The 22500-nt window shown below is 41.4% G+C and overlaps 1 protein-coding gene across 5 annotated transcripts in view; it reads right to left on the bottom strand.

Annotated features, from left to right (window-relative positions):
* Window positions 1-22500, bottom strand: part of LOC122791593 (synaptotagmin-2-like) — a 535724-nt gene that overhangs the window by 74741 nt on the left and 438483 nt on the right. For all 5 annotated transcript variants that reach the window (XM_044059368.1, XM_044059372.1, XM_044059370.1 and 2 more), the window contains one exon: window positions 6731-6864. In XM_044059368.1, coding sequence (XP_043915303.1) covers window positions 6731-6864 — 134 coding nt within the window. The remainder of the gene's footprint in view (window positions 1-6730; window positions 6865-22500) is intronic.

The following is a 22500-nucleotide window of genomic DNA, read 5'->3' as shown; positions in this document are numbered from 1 at the left end:
GCATAGAGTTTAGGATGGTATCTTTCCCCTGTAATCGGGTGTATGAAAGTGTTGTTTTTAGATATTTCTTAACAAGCCTTGCATCGCCGGCAACAATAAGTTCTGACCCTTTCACTTACAGGCAACTTTGTATTGAAGCTGGTAGTTATTTTGTGTAAAAGTTGCTTAAGATTTTTGTTCCTTTTATACAAAAACTTAGGAAAGTTGCCTAATATCAACCTAAGTTCATTATTGTTGACTAAAATTTTCCAGTTATTTCTCACAATATTGCAGATGCCTTTTATGGTTTTAGCTGTCTTGGTCCTTGTTGGTTTTTTGCTGCTTACATTTGTGATTTGTCTGAATCAAGGTGGATGTTTATCCTTTGTTTGCTGGGTTTTCTCCACTTATTCTATTTGCAATTTGTTACCAGTGAACAGGAAGATGGCCAGCTGTGAGTTGCCTAACATTGAACCGGAATACTGTCCTGCCTCTCCAGCTAAATCAAATAATAATGTGCGCCTTAAGAGAATGATGCAGTTTGAACAGAATCCACTTACGCAGCTGAATCTCAAGGATGTGAATTCTGAAACAGTGAGTAATAGCTTGATTGATAAAAAGAAAGATGAACTGCTTTTCAAATTGTATTTTGAACTAGAACTAAATCTGTTCAAATTGAAGCGTTTGCAGTGGCAATGCTTTCATTTTGAAGCATGTTAGCACTTCAAAGTTATACCTAGGTGAATGCATATTTTTTGTATGCCAGCACAAGGTGAAATGTATCCAGACTTATTAGCCAAGTGGCAACAAATTAATTTAGAGGCAACCTTCAAATATTTGCAGCTTTTATTAGACTATTTTAAACCAGAGGAACAATGTCTTGCACAAAGAGTCAGTGCCTTACAAAGTGATATAGAAGCACAATTTAAAGGTGAACAGTACACCTCCAGACTTGATGAACTTCTTTGTACCCTGACACGTTATGACAACAAGTTACAAATGATTAAAACCAGAAAACTAACAAGAGATTTTACTGATTTTAAACAAGGGCATATTTTTGTTTGGCCTAAGTATGAATTCAAAAGAGAGAAACCTGCTAATAACACACCTGTGGATTCCATGGTTAACCACAGCAGCAGTAAAGAGGCTAAGTCAACAGGTACACCTAAAACATCTGTGAATGTATTACCAACCGAAAAGGAAAAGAAGCAAGGAGAAGCAACTGAACTAACAGATGTTTCACAAGTGGCAAAGAGGAAAAACACAGTTGTTGTTCAAGCAGAAATACATGCTCCATATTATGATTCACTAAGTGCTAAACCTAAAGGAACAACAATGTCTGACTCAGTTTCTTCCATGCTCCCACTACCCATAAAAGAAAGAATAAAACACAACAGGCAAAGATCTCTCAGCAGAGGGCGCAAGAGGAGATAGAAGTAAACTTAGAATGTAACCAGAACCAATTGGTATACTACTTATCAAACTATGTCATTAATGAAAATGAAATTAGACTGCTGAATAAAGGGCTATCATTTGCTTCTGCAGCACCTTCTAAACTGAGTGATGTCATATTCGACCTTAGACTGTTTGCTAGAAATACATTACTCAGACTTCTGTATAAGGAAGATGGGCATGGCATACCAATACTTTGAGAAAACCCAGTTCATTTATACCTCCAGCGCATTCTGTAATGGATGTATTCTTGAATGTATGTGAAAGAGAACTTTCTGAATATATGAACTTACGACATTCACAGAGTTTTTATAGCCTAACAAAGAAAGAAAGACAAGCTCTTCATGAATTAATGGCCAGTAATGAAATGATTGTTAGACCAGCAGACAAGCGGGGCGGAGTTGTTATTCTCAATTATGAGTGGTACACATTAAGATTGGAAGAGATGCTTTGCTCAATTTCTACCTATGAAGTGATAGAAGAAGCCATGGCAAAGAATATAAAAAGACATATAAAGAATACTTTGGAAGATCGCTATGCTATGCAAATCATTACCAACGAGTTGCATCAGTATTCTTTAGTTGAACATCCAGTGATTCCTGTCATTAATGGACTACCGAAGATACACAAGGATCAACACAATCCCACATTGAGACCAATAGTGGCAGGTAGTGGATGGTCTACCAAGCCAATGTCAATATGGGTAGAGAAGCAATTGAAACCAGATTTATGCAAAGCACCAGCTGTACTTAAAGATACACCTCAAATTTTGAATGCGCTGTTTGAGTCTATGGATGCAAACAGGGCTACAGCTAGTTTTTTATTTGTAACCCTTGATGTCGACAACTTGTTCACCATTATTGTTAATGCATATGGTATACAAGCAGTTAAACATCTCTTGAGTAAACACAACATCCATGACGACAGTATGATACATAGAATCTGTCTGCTACTGCAATTGGTTCTGGAAAATAACATCTTTATGTTTCAAGAGAAGATTTACTGGCAGCAGTGGAGTGTTGCCATGGGAACACCCTGCGCCAATTCTTATGTAAACATAGTACTTGGGCTTTGGGAAGAAAAACATATTTTTACTACCAAGAATTTATGGAGAGAAAAGATCATCTTCTACTGTAGGTTTGTGGATGATGTATTTTTCTTTGGAAAGGTGATATAATGGAGCTTAGACAGTTTGTCTCATATTTGGAAAGCACCACCATTTTTTTACGCTTTACCCTGAATTACTCAGATAAAAAGATTGAATTTCTGGATGTCCATGTTTTTTTAGATGAGAATGGTAAAATGGGGACCACACTATACAGGAAAACATGTTGGAAGAATACATTGTTAGTTACGACAGCATGCATCCGCGACATACGTTCTCTAATATAGTAAAAGGACAAGCACTGAGAACATCCAGACTAATCACTGATGATTCACAACTTCATAGTGAGTTAAAATTGTTATCTGATAACTTTAAATAATGTGGCTATAATAAAAAGTAAGTGACATTGTATGTGATGTCAAAAAGATGAGGAGAACACAAGGCAAAGCGTGGTTTAGTAATAAAGGTATGGTGCTGGAAAAAGTGAGCGATGAAAACAAGGAGCTGAATGTTAGAGTGCCACTGAAATACAGCGGTGATATAAAAGGCATCTGCAATATTGTGAGAAATAATTGGAAACATTTAGTCAACAATGATGAGCTTAGGTTGATATTGGGCAACTTTCCTAAGTTTTTGTACAAAAGGAACAAAAATCTTAAGCAACTTTTACACAAAATAACTACCAGCTTTAATACAAAGTTGCCTGCAAGTGAAAGGGTCTGCACTTATTGTTGCCAGTGATGCAAAGCTTGTAAAGAAAACAACAATTTCATCCACCTGATTACAGGGGTAAGATACCAACCTAAACTCTGTGCTCTTACAATGTGATATATCTTGCCAAATGTGGATCCTGCACTTCATTTTATGTGGGCAAAATGAACATAAGATTAAAAGACCACATACTGCAGCACCTAAGTGACAGTAGACTTAATAAAAATACCAGTGCTTTATATCAGCACAAATTAAATAAACCTGAACATAACTTTACTTTCATGGTACTACAGTTATGTGAACCAGATAAAAGAGGGGGTGATATACGCAATCGAACACAAGTGGCAGAAGCCCATTGGATAGCAGATTTACAAGCTGATAAACCCCCAGGATTGAATGGATATCTTCCCGTAAAACCCATTTTGAGAGAACACAAGCTTAGGCACTGAAATGGTTGACTTGCTATAAGCAAGAGCTCAGAAAAAAAGGAAAGCAGTGTGGTGCAGCTTTGAGTCTGTGGTTGGTCAAGTGTTACTTAAAACAGTTAAACACACTTTGTTCTTTGATCTGATGAAGGAATTGTCCAAAAGTGCTTATCTTTTATGCTTTACAATTAAATTTATAGTTTTATCTGTCTTGGTCCTTGTTGGTTTTTTGCTGCTTACATTTTCCATGCATTTGTATGGGAAATGGCATCTCACAATTCAACCATTTCGCAATTCAACTGCAGTTCCAGAATGGATTACGATTGAATTGTGAGGCACCACTTGTACCAGCTCTTGTATGATATCTCTCTTCACATGCTAGCAGTCTATCAATTCATGTATGTTGTCTCTCTTCACATGGTAGCAGTGTACCAGTTCCTGTATGATGTCTGTCTTCACATGGCAGTGGTCCATGATTTCTGTGTCATGGAGGAGTGTTAGGCATAGTCAGAATCCTTAGGCAGCATAAAGAACAACAATGAGTACCTCTGTAGTTCTTGGGTGAGAGGACAGTCTCCACCATGTACATTTTAGCTAATCCTTCTGCTTTCATTAAAAACTGTACTATGGTCTCTGTCACCAGGATTTTACAACATAAAGTTACACTTGTATTTTTGCTTCACTGCACACTTTTTAAACATTTATGACTCATTCTGCCATCCTGTTTACTCCATTTGCATTTGGTGGTGGCCTCACTATCATAGTGTTGCCTATTTTTATTTCATAGCATATCTCTTTGCCCTTTGAATGCTGGTTGTAGTATTTCATGGCCTTGCATGACCATTCTAATAATGCCTTTGAAATGTCTCCATTCTTCAGGCCATTGCGCTTCACACAATTTTGTCTTACTCATTGTGTTATTTGTTTTTTTAATCCAGGCCAAAGTCCATGGTCTGAATAATACACAGCAAGTATCTTTAACTCAGTCTTAGGATCAAAGGATCATAGGAGGTTACTAAGCTAATGGCCATGGGGCCCTTATAAGCCTAGCCATGTTATACCCTTGTTTTCTTATGGACCAGGAGATATAGTCAACATTTGTACCCAAATGTGTGATCAGCACCAACTGCCCCCATCAAGGAGGGACACAGGTGAACCCCCCAGAGTAAATTTGTGGTTTCCCATCCAATTGTCCAAGTTACACTTAAATAGGATCATAGAGGAGCTCTGTTTAACATGAACTGGTAGCTTATTCCAGAAGAGTGGCAACCTCTAGGAGACATATCTGTCTCTCCAACAAGTCCTATTTATGTTGCAAGCCAGGTTAAGGTCCCTAGATTGAGTGGATTTTGTCCCATTTGACTTGCAGATGCGTAGCATTTCCATTAAGGCAAGGCCCCAGACTGCTCTGTAGGTCAGGCACAAGTCACTTGTAAGTCATCTGTATGATACAGAGTACAGTGACAGTGATTTCAGTCTGTCCCTGTAGGACACGTGCTGAAGACCCTGAATTTTCTTAGTGAGAAACCTCTGAGGTCTCTCCAGTTGTTGCAGGTGTTTGGTGAAGTACATACAAAAGGAAGCATTGCACTCTATTATTGGTCTGATGAGGGACGAGTACAGAGGAGTTATAACCTCCTTCACTCTGGATGCTATGCTTTTACTTATGAGATAAGCAACGTAGAAAGCCTTCCTCACCACTGTGGACACATGCTGATCAAAGTTAAGACAACAATCAACCTTTGTTCCCAAATCTCTCACCACTGAGTTTGAACTTAGGGTGTCATTATTAACATTGTAGATTGCAGGGACATCCCCCTTGCTGAAGGGGATGATAGTGCATTTTTTTTTTTGGCATTGAGTCTAAGACCATGGCTTTGGCACCAATCATTTATCTGCGTAAGCCCATTTTCTAGTATGTTGATGTTGTTTGGGAATTCAGTGATTCCCCCAGTTTGCAGTCATCAGTGAACTTTGTCAGCCATAGACCATTTATTTTTGCCTGAACTTCTGAGAAATAGATCCCAAACAGTAGAGGGCCCAGCATCAATCTCTGTGGAGCAGCACTGATGACAGGTCAGCTGTTAGAGATGAAATCCCCAACTTTGACTTTGTGTGTTCTGTCAGTGAGCCAGTTGGCTACCCACCTAATGATGTATGAGTTGATCCCCAGCTGGATGAGTTTCTCAATGATGCCTGAAGCCCAAAGAGATCCTGTGGTACATGATTTGATTCCTAAAGCCCTTATTTACCTACTGTGTGACTTTGAGCAAGTACGTTAACTAGACATTGCACCATATTGCCTCTTAAAATGCACTGTGTGTCCAAAGGGCCTACTTGGTGAACAAATGGGTATTATTTATTATAATAATAATATTATTGTTATTATTACTTCTGGAAAAAATGTCTCTGTTGGTCAATCCCTGGATTCCTCTACTAGAAGCAGTTGCCAGCTCTTTCTTCTTAGTCTTCCTACAGAGTGGTTGATTCTCTCTCCCTGAGTCACTGCTATACAGAGTGGTTGATTCTCTCTCCCTGAGTCACTGCTATACAGAGTGGTTGATTCTCGCTCCCTGAGTCACTGCTATACAGAGTGGCTGATTCTCTCTCCCTGAGTCACTGCTATACACACCATGACCCTTTCACAAGTGACAAATGTTGTCTAACCAGGTTTCTCTCAGTCTTCTTACTTGATTCAGCAAACTGAATAAGTGCAAAAACTTTTCTCTCTATACTAAAGCAACATTCAGATGAATAGAAGAAAAGCATTTCTACTTAAATAGCACAATAATGCCAGCATAACAGTTTTTACAGACACCAAACTTGCCACAACAATATTTAGAAAACGTTTTACATATTTTGAGTAATTTGCACTTTTCTAAATGGTGAGAACCACAACATGTGTGTGTGTGTGTGTGTGTGTGTGTGTGTGTGTGTGTGTGTGTGTGTGTGTGTGTGCACACACATGCAGATACATTTGAACACATTTGTACTAATGGCATATATTTATGTAGCTAGCTTACTACATAGCTAGACAGATAAAACTAGCTTATCTCACCTGTATTTGCTCAAAAGGTACCTCAAAGGTGAATGTTTCATTATAATATGGACTCAAGGTATTTTTCTTCACAGTTGTCTTCTTCTTTTTCCATTTCTTCTTGTTTAGAATTAATTGAATTTTTACATATGGATCTGTAGAATAGAAGAGTACGTGGAATAATTAAATACATACATCTAGCTGGTAGCTGCCACATCTCTCCCAATCCCAATCTAATTTAAATTAATACTGGCTCTGTGTCATTAAACTAGCAACAGAATGTCATCCACAAAGCTGCCAAAGGTAGACGCATTAAACTTGAACAAAAAAGTCTGTCATTTATTGCATCGATACAGGGAGAATACTATGTGTTGAATTATATACTTGCACAAGTCTTACACAATTTAACCTCTTTGACAATGATGTCAGACTGGAGTTAGTGGTCAATAGCTCCAGGACTTTAGCTAATCTTTATATTGATACCCAAGTTATCCAAGTTAACCATAACTGAGCCATATTTATTGGTGAGAAAACAAATGCAGGTTCAGTGCTATATAACAAAACAATTCCACCCAAAAATTCTTACAAAGCCTGTTGCACTAAAAGTTTTATTCTAAGATTCTCCATCTGGGGCAAAATCTTGAAGCTGTTATAACCAATAGATGTGATTCCACATCACCACTACATACAATACATGAAGAAGACAATGCTGGCACCTGAGCCCTGTGAAACAATGTAAAGGCCATTAGTGGGCCCTGTGGAACAATGTTAGGGGCATCATAGTCAGGAGGAAAGCAACTGTTATGGCTGTGCAGTGAGAACTCCCTGGATCCCACATGGACCACTGAGGCCAATTTTTTCACCTTGACTGCAAACGGCTATTGGTTACATAATGAAGGTGGAACACAGATTGATTCACCAATATAATACGAGGTTTCCTCCACAAGACTTACAGCCCTTTGCTCTTCACATTCAAACCATGCATTTCAGAGGACAATAAAACATGGAAAATCACAGGAGCATTAATGGACCTGACCACTGTCTAAATGGCCAATATGTTATCTTCTACAAATGCTGAAAATGATAAGTGCAGTGCTCCAGAAAATAGTCTATTATATCTTTTGAAAAAAGTTGCTAGATCTTTTTCCTAGATATTTTATGCCAGTGGTAGTGAGCGTCCTAAAGCCTCTTGCCTGACTGTCCAGCTTGCCCGCAAAACATAAAGCTTACTTAGCAGGGGGATAATCCATGACCAACCTAACTGTCCTTGAACTGTGGAGCTACACTACACAAGATCACATTTATTTATTTATTTATTTATGATTTTATTCATTTATTCATTCATTCATGCATTTACTTATTTTTGTACTAAAGAAATGATTTGTTACAAAAAAATAAGTAACAGAAAAGAGCTCCTGTCACAGCAGCGAAAGACACCTAAGGGAGGAAGTCCTACAGTTTTTGCCTTTCTATTTGTTGGCCTCCTGCTCCTACTGCCCATGACCTCCAAAGACAATGAATCGGGTAGGTCATAGGTGGACAGGGGGAAAAAATCAAAAATTTCAAAAGTGAGAGTCTAGTACACAAAGAGGATTGGCAATGGTGTGAGGTAAGGATATATGCATTTTTTATTGTTACTGGCAGACAACCATATCTTTTGCATGGGTGGGGGCTGGTAAATCCTCAGCTGTGTCGGATTTTGCTGAACATGCCTGTCTTTATCACACTGGTTTCAGACTCCATATCCTTCAGAAAATGCATGCTAATGCAAAACCTCTTCTAGCAAATTTCTATGTTTATAAGAAGAATATTTAAAATCTGGCCCTAATTTTGCCCCCTTCCAATTATTTTTCCCATTGTCCAGGTTGCTTGTGCTAAGAGATTAAGAAGCATGCCCCCTATATTTTTTATCCTGTAAAACCACTGAGGATTACAGTCAGTCAAAAACACCAAACATTGCAGCTTCTATCCAGAAAAATATTTGTCAATGCAAACTCTGTTATTCTATATAAAATGGTGTTTTTTTCTTTGGAGGGATATCACTAATGGCTGCTTTTTGCTCATTATTCTAAATTTGCGGGATTACTGTGATTTTGCAAAGGGGAAATTGGAATACATCATGCAGCTACTGTTTCCATAGAATGAAGCTGAAATACAGACCATGGATGTCATGTTTAATTATAGCTAATGGATGGAGGTGGGAGCTGTCTTTAGAATGTAATTACTCCTCTTGTTTACTTGTTTTAAAGAATCACTGTCTGGCTGTGCTAGACTGTTGCACATTTGCAGGATTACTACCATTTATGAGATGCAGCTTGTAATGATTAAATGTGCGGCTTCTGTTCCCATGGAACAAAGCAGAAATACATTTTTCTTGCAGGTTTGGGAGTGGCTTTGAATGTCTGATGGTGAGAGAGGAATGTCCATATGCAGCAAGGTAACTGCTGCCCCCCACAGCACCCCCACCATGTATGCAACCTCAACTGGTACTAATGAACCTGTCTAAAACATTATGGCCCTGTGGTAGCAGGAGCAGGGGTGACAACAGCCCCTCAGTGTACGTTTTACCACCTGTCTTTATACAAAAGTAATGGAGGGTGTGAATGGTTGGCTAGAGGGCATAGGTAAGTTTGCTACTGCAGACCTGTGGGATGTTTAAAGTAAGTTTTGCGAAATGCAATACATGGCTATGATTTGTAACTGTAATTGCAGTTGAGGGACTGTCTGCAGAAAGTAACTTGCCCTCTTGTTTTCTTATTTTATACAGTCACTATCTAATTTTGTTAGAATGGTGAGCATTTCTAGAGATAACATAATTTCTGTGAAGCAACCTAGTGTACTTTAATTCGTGGCTACTCTTTGCATAGAAGTTGACAGAGCTGGAATACAATACATGGCCATTTTTTATCAGAAAAATCTGAAGTACATATAGAAGTAGCTATAACTGCTGAGTGGGGTTTGGAACTGTCTGTTGAAAGTAAATAATGTCTTGTTCTTGTTCTTCTGTTTAAACAGCCAATATCGACTTTCAGGACTAGTGTGTATTTGTCTGAAGTAAGATGAAATACTGAACCAGACATCTGACATATACACAGACAATAAAAAAATAAATAAATAAATATAAATAAGTAAATAAAATAAATAAAAAGTTAGGGTTGTCTGTAGAGGAGAATAACTAGCGGCCTGCTATTGCTTGCTCATTATTTTGGCTTTTCAGGACTCATGTGAAACACAAGAAATAACTTGGACTACTTTTAATGTATGACACAAATCCCAATACCAAACAGAAGCAGGACCCAAAGACTTTAAGTCGAGTAGTTCTTTCAAGTACTTTATTGTAAAATCCAAAACACAATCCACATAAAGTGCTTTTTATCTTCTGAATGTAAAAATATAGGGTTGTATGTTACAACACACATTTTATGGCTTTTAATAGATAAAATCAAGAGATGCTTTAGATAAGAAGACCCTTTGCATCTAAAGGAAAATATAATGCATAGAAATTTATTTAAATTTATTTATACTTATTTTAAGGTTAGAATTTTCCAATTTTGTTTCAAATGTATGCTGTGTGCTAAACTGTCATCAGTAGAAGTAATATAGCACAATATGTATGGTCACTAAACATATGTAAGGAGTGGAATGTGACCTTGTAAAAGTTACCATGTACCGGGTTTTGTAACTTTGTTTAAAGGCTACATCCTACGGTAATTTCATTGGGTGACTGGGATCATATGACTTGTAGAACCGGCATTTAAACCATTTTTTAGTATTTTTTCACATCTGAAGAAGTCTTTACATTGAGAAGACGAAAAGCACTTTATGTGGATTGTGTTTTGGATTATACAATAAACTACTTGAAAGAACTACTCAACTTAGAGTCTTTGGGTCCTGCTTCTGTTCGATATTGGGATTTGGGTCATATTCAATACTTTTAATGTATGGCAACTGTTTGTGTGAACTACATTAAATGGCCGTCCTCTTCCATCACAATCAGATGTCTGAACTGTACACAGAAAGTACAGTTGTGTACACTTACCATAAATGTAGATGTTCGAGTGTATTCACTGTTGCAGTCATCACACTTGGGTTATCCCTGCCAGAGTAGCCCTTAGTCAGCCCGAATACCAGAGCCTTAGTATTTCTGCGTCGGTTGCCGTCACTCCAGGATTGACATCAGGTCGTCAGTAGTATAAAATAAGGCAGCCGATGCCATTACATCAGTTTTTCTTACCCTAACTGTCAGGAGCCCCCAAAAGGGAGCTAGGTTATGGTGGAAGAACACCACCAGTAGAAAGTAAATACCAAAAATTCCTTTTAAGGAGAGAGAGAGAGTGAGAGAGAGACAGATACAAGGGGGATGGAGGGAAACCAGGACTGCAACAGTGAATACACTCGAACATCTACATTTATGGTAAGTGTACACAACTGTACTATGTTCTTCGTGTTTCACTGTTGCAGTCATCATATTTGGGTTGATTGGTGGAGGCAGTCAAAAAGGCTGGGGGCTGGCTAGGATGCTCTGCAAGACTACGGTGGCAAAGCCTGCCCCAGATTTGGAGAAGATAGGCAGGTGGTAATGCTTGGTGAAGGTATGAACTGATGTCCATATTGCAGGCTCTAGGATTTCCCTGGTGAGGACCCCTCTGAGGAAAACTGCAAAGGTGGAGGTTGCACTGGTAGAATGTGTCCTGACCTCCCTTAGGGGGAGGTTTCCCATGTTGCTTGTAGCAGAAATGGATGCAGTGTGCTATCCATTTGGAAATGATTTGTTTGGATATAGCTTTGCCCTCTGCTCCTGCAGCAAAGCTGACTAACAATTGATCAGTCTTTCTAAACAATTTAGTCTAGATAGACTCTGTGCTATCTGTGCACATCTAGAGAGTGCAGTATCCTTTCCCCCTTGTTTTGTGGGTTAGGAAAAAAGCTAGGCAAATTAATGGATTGGTTGAGAGCCACACTGGACACTACTTTTGGCATGAAGGATGGGTTGGTCCTGAGGGAGACCCTGTCAGCATGGAAAATGATGAAGGGCTCTAGAGCCATTAGTGCTTGTAGCTCAGATACTAATTTTTCTGAAGTGATGCCCAGAAGCAAGGCTGTCTTCCAAGAGAGAAACTTTAACTCTGCTGAAGCTGCTGGTTCAAAGGGAGGCAGGGTGAGCTTTTCCAACACAAAGTTTAGGTCCCAAGCTGGGAATGTTTGATAAGAGGATGTGAGAAAAGAGGTGGCTCTGTGCTATAATGAGCAGAGATAGCGGAGGCATGAATTTTAATATAAGAAAAGGATACACCCCTGTGTAGTAGGTCAGCAGGATGAGAGGTAGGGAGGGCTGTGCCATCCCAGTTCTCTTAGCATGGATCCAGGTGCAAAACCTTTTCCATTTGTCAGCATAAGACTTTCTAGTGCTAGGGTATCTGGCCTCACGTATAACATCTACATACACACATACAAATGTTTCAAGCATGGGCATTAAAGCCCTGCTAGCTTGCCAATATGCCAAAACACTTGTTCCCATAATAAATGTCCAGGTAGTTCTTAAAAATATCTAAACTAGTACTTGCTTTAATGTAATTTGGTAGTCTGTTCCAAGCATCAGCTACTCTGTCAGAGAACCAATTAGCACACTTCCCATTCCTATACAATCTTCTACATAGGTTATCGGACAATTCTCTAGTACTTTTTGATAACCTCAAACATAGGTTCATAGGTAGGTACTAGGCTATTGGCCCTAGGGCCTATATAAGCCTAGCCAAAAAATGTAGCCTGGCTTTCGCCACCCAAGAAAATTATTTTCCTGTGCCCCTGTCGAGCAGAGCCACAGAAGTGATCCCTGGGATGAATTTCCTATTTCCCATCCAATCATCAAGATTTTTCTTGAAGAGTGCTAATGAGAAGCTCTGTTTGACATAGATAGGTAGTCTGTTCCAGAGTATGGGAAGTCTCTGGGATATAAATCTATCCCTCCAGCATGTTCTGCTTATTGTGGTGATAAGGTTTAGGTCCCTAGAGTGTGTAGCTCGGAGGGATTGGGATTTCTTTAAGTGGGCCATATCCAACAGCTCTGGGTTTGACATAGCTTTGTATGTTAGGCAGAGATCACTGCTGAGTAGGTGATATGTGATGGAGTAAAGCTGTAGTTTTTTGAGACAGTCTGCGTAGGGCATCTGTTTGAGGCCAGTATCCTCTTTGTGAGGTATTTCTGTGGTCTTTCCAGTTGTTGTAGATGTCTTGTGAGGTACATACCGAAAGGGGCGTTGTACTCTATAATGGGTCTAATGAGTGATAAGTAGAGGGGAACAATGACCTCTTTTTTTCCTGGATGAGAATCCTTTTGTGATGAGATGAGCCACGTAGAAGGATTTCCTGACCACTGTGGGGATGTGATTATCAAAGGAGAGACTACTGTCCACCTGTGTCCCAAGGTCTCATCACATTTTCAGCATTAAGTAGACTACCAGCTATGTGGTAGTTCATGGGTACAGAGTTTTTACCAAAGAGGATGACAATACACTTTTTGGCATTGAGCTTCAGGCCATGGCTTTGACACCAGGTATCTGTCTCAGTGAGGCCCTTTTATAGTATGTCCACATTGTTAAGAGTTTCGATTATGGCTCCTAGTTTGCAGTCATCTGCAAACTTTGTTAGCCAAAGACCTTCTGTGTTAGCCTGCACTTCAGAGAAGTAGATACCAAACAGGAGAGGATCCAGGACTGAATCCTGTGGTACTCCTCTTGTCACTGGTCTGAAGTCGGATTTGGAATCCGCTACTTTCACAGTGTGGGTTCTGTCTGTGAGCCGGTTGTCAACCCATCTTGTGACATAGGGATTTATACCTAGTTTAGTGAGCTTATCTATAACTCCAGAGTGAGGGATGGTGTTGAAAGCCTTGGTGAGATCTAGATAAGCTGTGTGAACCACTTTACCCTCATCTATGGCTTTGGTGACTGCTTCAAAGAAGTCAATCAGGTTTAGGAGACATGATCTGCCTTTTACAAATCCGAACTGGGTAGGGTCCAGAGTTTGGAGATTACCAATGTCTTTGTTTATGAGATCCACAATGATACATTCCATGGCCTTGCAGACCAGGCTCATCAGGCTTATGGGGCGGAAGTTCCCGGGGTCCGTTGTGGAGTGGGATAACCATCGCGGTGTGCCATTCAGTGGGTACAAAGACTGAGGTGAGGCTATGATTGAACATGGTACTTAGGTAGGGTGCCAGTTCATTCTGTAGTTCATGTAGAACGCAGCCTGGGATATTGTCAGGTCCCATGGATGCTGTGTTCTTGGCTTTGAAGAGTGTGTTTTTTACCTCTGCAGCCGTGATTATAGGAACTTTGTATTCTTCCGGTATAGAGATGGACCCTCTAGGGGGTGAGAGGGGGATAAAGTTAGCACTGAACCTATCTGCCAGGATGCTGGCAATATCAGTTGGTTCTGTATATTTAGTGCCATTGTGCTGTAACTCAGAGCAGATCTGAGTGTTCCCAGAGGTAGTTGTCCCTAAATGCCCTATATACCTGAATAAGATCTCCTCTTAAATATCTGTAAGAGACACTGTACAAGTTCAGATATTTTAGTCTTTCATAATAACTTAGATTTTCACATCCATGTATGCCCTTAGTATATTTCTGCTGTACTTTTTCCAGTTTATTCATGCTTGTTTTCCAATAAGGTTTCCATATTGTTATTCCATACTCAAGTTTGGGTCTAATGTAACTACCAAACAATGACTTCATTATGTTTGATTTCATAGACTTTATAAATCTTTTTATAAAACTTATAGTTCTATAAATATCATTAGCCAGTTGGCTGATATGATTAGAAAACCTCATAGCTGAATCTACCCATATACCCAGGTCCTTAAATGAGTCTACAGTTTCAATCACTGTGTGCTGTATTAAATATTCACCTTTCAGTTTATGTCTCCCAAATCTCATATGCTTAGTTTTTGATGTATTTATCAACATATTATTCTCCTGTGCCCAAATGGTCAATTTAGTCAAATTATTTTGCAGACATGCCTTATCTGCAACACTTGTAATCAGTTTACCCAATTTCAGGTCATCAGCATATAGACTGTAGAACACCTCATATTAAAAAGTAAGGTCTGAAAGATACAGTCTAAACAAGTAAGGGCCTAGTACAGAGCCCTGTGGGACACCTCATCTAGAACCTGCTTGCTGAGATTGGCAGCTTGTGCAGTGGTCAGGGAATAAGCCAGGCTGCCAGATTCAGGGTCTGCAATTGGGAATGCATGAATTCTCCTTCCCTCTGGGTCAGGAGTGTTGGGATCTGAGGGAGATGCCATGGTGGCAGTGGTGACAGGCTGTGCAGCAGTGGGTACCAGTGCTGGTGTGGCCAGTCTGGGGCAATTAGGATTGTCCTCAGTTTTTCCTCCCATATTTTGAGCAATACCATTGTAAGGAGCAGTAGTGGGGGAAATGCATATAATGAGAGTTTGACCTACTGGAAAGATAGACCATCCACCTTCCAGGCCTTGCAGTGAGGCTCCCTAGTGCAGAACTTGTTGAGCTGATGGTTGGAGTGGGAAGCAAAGAGGTCGACCTTCGGGGTGCCCCATTTCTGAGTTACAAGGGTGAAGGATGTTCTTCGTGTTTCACTGTTGCAGTCATTACACTTGGGTTATCCTGCTGGCAGGCTACCCTCAGTTGGCCTGAATTCCAAAGTCTAGGTCCAGTGTCGGTTGCTGTCGCCTCTTCCCTGACGTCAGTGTGCCAGGGGTATAAAAGATGCAGCCAACGCCATTTTCTTCAGTCTTTCTTGCCACACGGTGCCCAAAGCATAAGCAGTTCGCAAGTGCCGGTCAGCCGACTCCTGAGATTTTTGTGTTCGAATTTCAGATCCGAAGTATTCATTAAAAGCTAAGTACCCTGTTGGGGAAACTTTTTTCTTGCTCCAGACTGATGTCAGAAAAAGTTAATAATTGTATTTCTTGTGGGAAGCAAATACCTCATAAGGACTTTCATTCTTACTGTATTCCTTGCCTAGGCCCTGACCACGACATTGCTAGTTGTCGGTTTTGTGCTAGATTTAACCAATGCACTATTATGCGTTGGTACGATTTTGCATTACACTATTTTGGTGGAAGATTTAATTATACCATGTCGTTGGATAGCCATCCAACTACCAGAATTCACAAGAAACACTAAGAAAAAGAAAAGGACAGGCATCCGAGGTCCAAAACCGACGACAAGGCTTCTTCTAAGCTAGTCACCGGTTCTCAGTGAGGTGCCTTCGCAGCCCCTGATGCCTGCTACTTTAGACCCACAGGCCACTACCGACTCCACATGGAGTCACCTAGGCCACTGGAAGCTCAAGGTATTGGACCTTCGGAGACTATTCCCTCAGATGGGTCCATAGCCGTTGAGCAGGCATCGGCTTCTAAGGGTGTTTTCAGACCAACTCAATTATACATTAAAACGACTTCAGCTTCAAAGGCAAAGACTAAAGCACCCTTAAAGACAAAGAAATAAGTACAACATCCTCATGGACAGGCCTCCATGCCCAAAAAACAGATGCTCAAAATAGCCAAAGACTTAATTACTTTGATCAGGGGTTCCCATCCCCCACCTGATAAAAGGCCTAGGCAAGAGACAGAATATGAATCTTCAGATCAGGTTTCCATTTCATCTGATTCCTCTTCTGATTGGGAATACTGTCTTCCTCCCTTTGAGGATTCCGATGCTGAAGAATCTATCTCTTCAGCCTCTCCTCCTGAGGATTACTCTTTTGGGGAAACCTTTGCATACCATGAGGGAGCTTTTCCACTGGGAGAGCCAAGATTTTTCAGAATCTAAGAAAAGGCTCAGAGACTTCCTTTTACTACCACAACACAGACCCCTAGCTATTCCACCTGTGTTAGACATCGTTGATGATGTATTTTCAGAGTCCAGTCTGACCCCTGACTCCTTACCTCCAGCTCCTGTTAAGCCGGACAGGTACTACAGGGTTCCTGACTCACATAAATTCCTTTTCAAAAGCCCTGCTGCTGACCCAGAAACTGTCAGGGTCCCAAAGGGGTCAAGGCTTCCGCTGCCAAAAACCCGACCCACTCTGACAGGGATTCTAGGGCGTTGGACAGATGGGGAAAAAAAGATTTACACTTCCGCTACCTTGGCTATAAAGGCTTTAAATTGTCAGTTTCATATGCTCAAATATCAGCAATATATTATGTCACTGCTTAAACAGAAAATGTTGATAAATTCTGAATGTGCAGAAAACAAAGAAATGCAAGATTTATTGCATGCAGCTGAACAAGTTGGAAAGCATACTTTGCAATGTGGTTTTGATTCGTTGAAGGCCTCCTGCAGAGCCACTGTTACGGGTTCTGTCATCAGGAGGCATGCTTGGTTAAAGGAACAAAGTCTGCCTGATCATGTCAAAGCAAAATTATTAGATGCCCCATTATAGCATGATACTTTGGTGGAAGAGGTGTTAAAGAAAATGGAGGACAAAGCTAAATCTATGCAAACGGTTAAGGATTTCTTACAGGTTCAGCCTCCAAGATTTAGCAGACACTGGCCTACAAAGAATTGGTCCCTTCCAATGTCAGACAGACCACAAAGGGGTAGATACAGATGCCCAAGAGGCAGATCCCAGCCCCAAGGTTCATACAGGTCTAAACAATGGGGTACTTTACCTCCAAAAGTGGAGAAGCAAATCACAACCATACAGGAAACAGTCCCAATGACTTCCCCCTGCCTGCACCAAGCACTTATCTTCTGGCAGCACCTTTAGGGGGAAAACTAGCACTTTTTTCTCAAAACAAGCACATAATAACCCAGGACAAAAGGGTCCTAAACATAGTGTCACTTCCATACCCTGCCAAGGACAAACGGTTGGCCAGACCTGCCAAAACATCAATGGGCAGAGGCACAAAAGCAAGTCTCATCCCTCATGGACACGAGGGCCATTCAACAAGTACCAGAGCAAGAGAAGGGACAAGGATTTTATTCAAGACTGTTTTGGTACCAAGAAAGGACAAGACCTGGAGACCAATACTGGACCTATCTATTCTAAACACATTTCTGGATATACCAAAATTCAAAATGTTAACTCTACAGCAACTTCTGCTCATGCTGGGCAAGAAGGCATGGCTTGTGACTTTAGACCTAAAAGAGGAATACCTGCATGTCCCAATCAGACAAACATGCAGAAGATACCTCAGATTCAAAGCTGGCTCAATGTACTACCAATTCTCTGCACTGCCCTTTGGCTTATCTACTGTGCCCAGGGTCTTCACAAAGTGCTTGGCACCAGTAATTGCATTTTGCAGACAAAGAGGAATACAAATATATCCTTACTTGGATGACTGCCTCATTCAAGCAGAGAACAAGGACATTCTACTACAGCATCTGGCGTTTGTAAAGCGATTTCTAACAGGCCTAGGGTACACAGTCAACGAAAAGAAATCAAAACTAGTACCCTCTCAAGAGATAATATTCCTGGGTGCAAGCTTAAATACAACTGCCCAGATGGCTTATCACACGCCAGACAAACAAAGGCAACTGACTACCTATTTCAACCTGTTGGCAACAAGGGCCCAGTTATCTGCAAGAAAAATTCTGCAGGCTTTGGGCTTCATGGCATCCTGCATTCTACTAATTCCATATGCGAGACTGCATATGAGGAAACTTCAGTGGTACCTAAAAAGTGTTTGGACTCAACATTGCCACAGCCTGGAAACAATAATTACCCTCATTCCCTGCCTGCAACAGGAGTTTCATTGGTGGGCGAAGGCTTGTCACCAGAACAAGGGACAGCCATTCACTTTACCCCCAGCCAGGCAGACATTAACAACGGATGCATCAGATTATGCCTAGGGAGCCTACATGGTAGGAAGATGTATTCAAGGCACATGGTCCGCAAACCAGAAGCATCTACATATCAATCAAAAAGAGATGCTAGCTGTTCAGAATGCCCTGACAGCCTTCAAGGACCTACTTCATCCGGGACAACTACTGATAAAGACAGACAACACCACGGTCATGTGGTATATAAACAAGCAGGGAGGCACTCATTCTTACCCCCTTTGCAGAGTAGCCATGACTTTGTGGGACACAGCATTGACTTACCAAGTACATCTGCAGGCACAGTTCCTGCCAGGAAAGATAAATACTCTGGCAGATGAACTAAGCAGAAACCTCATGGATCCCCACGAGTGGAAATTGGATCCACAAGTCTTCGGCATGATAACAAGGAAATGGGGATGCCCGGATATAGATCTATTTGCCTCTCCTCACAACTACCAACTAAAAAGATTCTGCACGAGGACTTATAACAGACAAGCATGGAAAGTGGATGCCCTATCTTTCATCTGGAAAAGCTTAGCAGTATATGCCTTTCCTCCACTGCCTCTCCTCCCCAAGGTACTCCTAAAGGTCAGACAAGAGAATCCAAAGATGATACTGATTGCCCCAGACTTACCCCACCAGCACTGGTACCCAATCCTAAGGAACTTGTCTCAATGCCTGGCTTGGACCTTGCCTCAAATACCTCATCTACTATCCCAACAAAACAATGAGATCCTGCACAGCCAATTAAAGACCTTAAATCTGGCAGCATGGTGGATAATGTAGTGATACAAAATGCGCCTCACACTAAAGCTGTAATGGATGTCATTTTGGAGACCAGAAGGCCTAGTACCAGAAAATCTTACACTGGAAAATGGAAGAGATTCTGTGCTTGGAACCAGGCACAAGGAATTGGTACAGCTGTACCAAATATTCCTAAGATTTTGCAATACTTAACTGAGATGCTGGACAAAGGCCTATCCTTTTCATCAATTAAAATTCATGTCTCTGCCATTTCAGCTCATTACAATACAGAGCCACCAATCTTTTGTCATCCCTTGTTAAGGCAGTACCTCAGAGGAGCCAAAAACGTAAGGCCTCCAAGGAGATCACCAATACCTGCATGGGACCTCAATTATGTTTTGGAAAAACTCACCCTGCCTCCTTTTGAGCCAGCTGCTACAGCTGATATAAAGTTTTTATTGTGGAAAACAGCTCTGCTCCTAGCAATAACCTCTGCAAGATGAGTCTCAGAACTACAGACACTCATGGCTGTGGAACCCTTTATCATTTTTTATCCAGACAGGGTTTCTCCGAGGACAAACCCGTCATTTATGCCTAAGGTAGTGTCCAGTGTGGCCCTTAACCAAACTATTCATCTGCCTACTTTTTATCCAAATCCACAGAATAAGGGGGAGAGAATTCTACATTCTTTGGACATACACAGACAGCTACGCTTCTACTTGAACAGAACCAAAGCCTTCAGAAAGACAGAGCAACTAATAGTGGCATATGCTGCAGGATCACAAGGAAAAGCTATCTCAAAGCAGACTATTTCAAAGTGGATAGGCCACTGCATTAGTTTCTGCTATTCACAACATGGCAAGCCAGTGCCTAAGGGCATTAGGCTACATTGAACCAGAGCAGCAGCCACCTCGGCAGCCTTCCTCAGGGGAGTACCAACCAAAGACATTTTAGAGGCTGCTACCTGGAGTTCAGTGCACACCTTTACAAAGCACTATCATTTACCTCTCTACTCTAAATCTAGGGCAAGCTTTGCCACTGCAGTTCTGCAGGGCATCATAGCCGCTCCTAATGCTATTTAGCTCCAGCCTCCCAACCTTAGCTTTGGGATTCAACCCAAGTGTAATGACTGCAACAGTGAAACATGAAGAACATAGTACAGTTGTGTACACTTACCATAAATGTAGATGTTCGAGTGCATTCACTGTTGTAGTCCAGGTTACCCACCCACCATCCCCCATATTTTTGCTGCAACTTATCTGCTCTTCTCTAACCTATACAACCTATGTGGTGTATTTGCTTGTTGATGAAGGTATTATATATATTTTGGTGCATGCTTGTTTTATTGGCATATTTTTAGCCTACCCTTTTGGGGGCACCTGACATTTGGGGCAAGAAAAACTGATGAAAATGGTGTTGGCTGCATCTTTTATACCCCTGGCGGACTGACGTCAGGGAAGAGGCGACAACAACTGACGCCAAACCTAGACTTTGGAATTCAGGCCGACTGAGGGTAGCCTGCCAGCAGGATAACCCAAGTGTAATGACTGCAACAGTGAATACACTTGAAAAGCTACATTTATGGTAAGTGTACACAACTGTACTTTCTTTGGTCTAGCTGCCACTCATATGGGTCCAGAAGATTTCTGCTTAAGTTTTCTGCCAGAGTTTAGAGTCTGGCAGGAATTGTGCTAACAGGTGTAGTTGCATGGCTGAGGCCATGTGCCAAAGGGTCGTGGCGGGTCTGCACAGAGGGTACAAGTGGGTCCCTCCCTGCTTGTTGATATACTACATCACAGTGGTGTTGTCTGTTTTGATTAGTAGAGCCTCCGGGGAGAGGAGGGGTCTGAAAGCTGTCAGTACGTGCTGGACAGCTGACATCTCTTTTTGGTTGATGTGCAGATGTATCTGATGTGGCTCCACTGGCCCTGTATGCACCTGCCATCCAGGTATGCACCCCAGGCATAGTCTGATGCATCTGTGGTGAGGGTCTGGGCAGCATGGGGTTGTGAAAAAGATAGTCCCTTGTTGTGGTAGCATGCTGCTACCCACCAAAGAAAATCTTTCCTTAAAAAGGTATCATTGGTATAAGAGTTTCCTGGTCCTGAGACTGTTGACACCAAATGCTTTTTAGGTACCATTGTAGTTTCTTCATATGCAGTCTGGCATATAGAATAAGTAGAATGCAAGAAGCCATGAACCCCAGATCTTGCAGGATTTTCCTTGCGGACAACTGGGATCTGGTGGCTAGTTGAGAGAAATAGGCTGTCAGGTAGGTTTGCTTTTCTGGTGTAAGGAATGCCATCTGGGATGCTGTGACCAGGCTTGCTACCAGGAATATAATTTTTTGGGTGGGTACTAGTTTGGATTTCTTTTCATTGATAGTATAACCTAGTTACGTCAGTAGGCCCTTTATAAAATCCAGGTGCTTGAGCAGCTTTTCCTGACTGTCTGCCTGAATCAGGCAGTCTTCTAAGTATGGGTAAATTTGAATGTTTCTTTGCCTGCATAAAGCAATGGTGAGAGCCAGACATTTTGTGAAAACTCTGGAAGCAGTGGATAAGCCAAAGGGAAGCACAGAGAACTGAAAGTGCAGTGATCCTGCCCTGAAACATAGATATTTTGTGCATGATTCCCTGATTGGGATGTGTAAGTAGGCCTCCTTTAGGTCTAGGGTGGCTAACCAAGCATCCTTGGAGAGCATAGGTAGCAGTTGCTGGAGGGTCAGCATTTTGAATTTCAGTATCATCAGAAAGGTGTTTAGAATGGATAGATCGAGGATGGAGTGCCAGGCACCCTCCTTTCTGGGTACCAGGAAGAGTCTGGAGTAGAAACCTTGGCCTATCTGTTCTGCAGGAAAGTCCTCTATTGCCCTTATAGAAAGCAGGGAAAGGACTTGCTTTTTAGCCTCTGCCCACTGGCCTGGGGGAAGATCTGGGAACCATTTTGGGGTTGGTAGAGTGGGGAAATAAAATTTGTATCCCTTGGACACTATGTTGAGGACCCAGCGGTAACTGGTAATGGTGGCTAAAGTGCTTGCATGGAAGGAGAGAGGCAAGTGCAGGTGGGCAGAGGGAGGGAGTGGAAGTGGAGAGCCATTGTGAATTTTTAGCATGAGGGGGTGGCTTAGCACACCTTGGTTTTGAAGAGGAGTAACTCCATTGCTTAGATCTCTGCATTCCCTGGGGCTGCTGTCTGGGGGGCCTGCTTCCCTGGGGTCTGGGCTGAGCT

The sequence above is a fragment of the Protopterus annectens genome, chromosome 17.part0 (genome assembly GCF_019279795.1).
Source record: "Protopterus annectens isolate FY-2018-M chromosome 17.part0, PAN1.0, whole genome shotgun sequence".
Lineage (NCBI taxonomy): Eukaryota > Metazoa > Chordata > Ceratodontiformes > Protopteridae > Protopterus > Protopterus annectens.
Note: the sequence above shows the minus strand (reverse complement) of the source record. Positions and strands in the feature narration are given on the sequence as shown.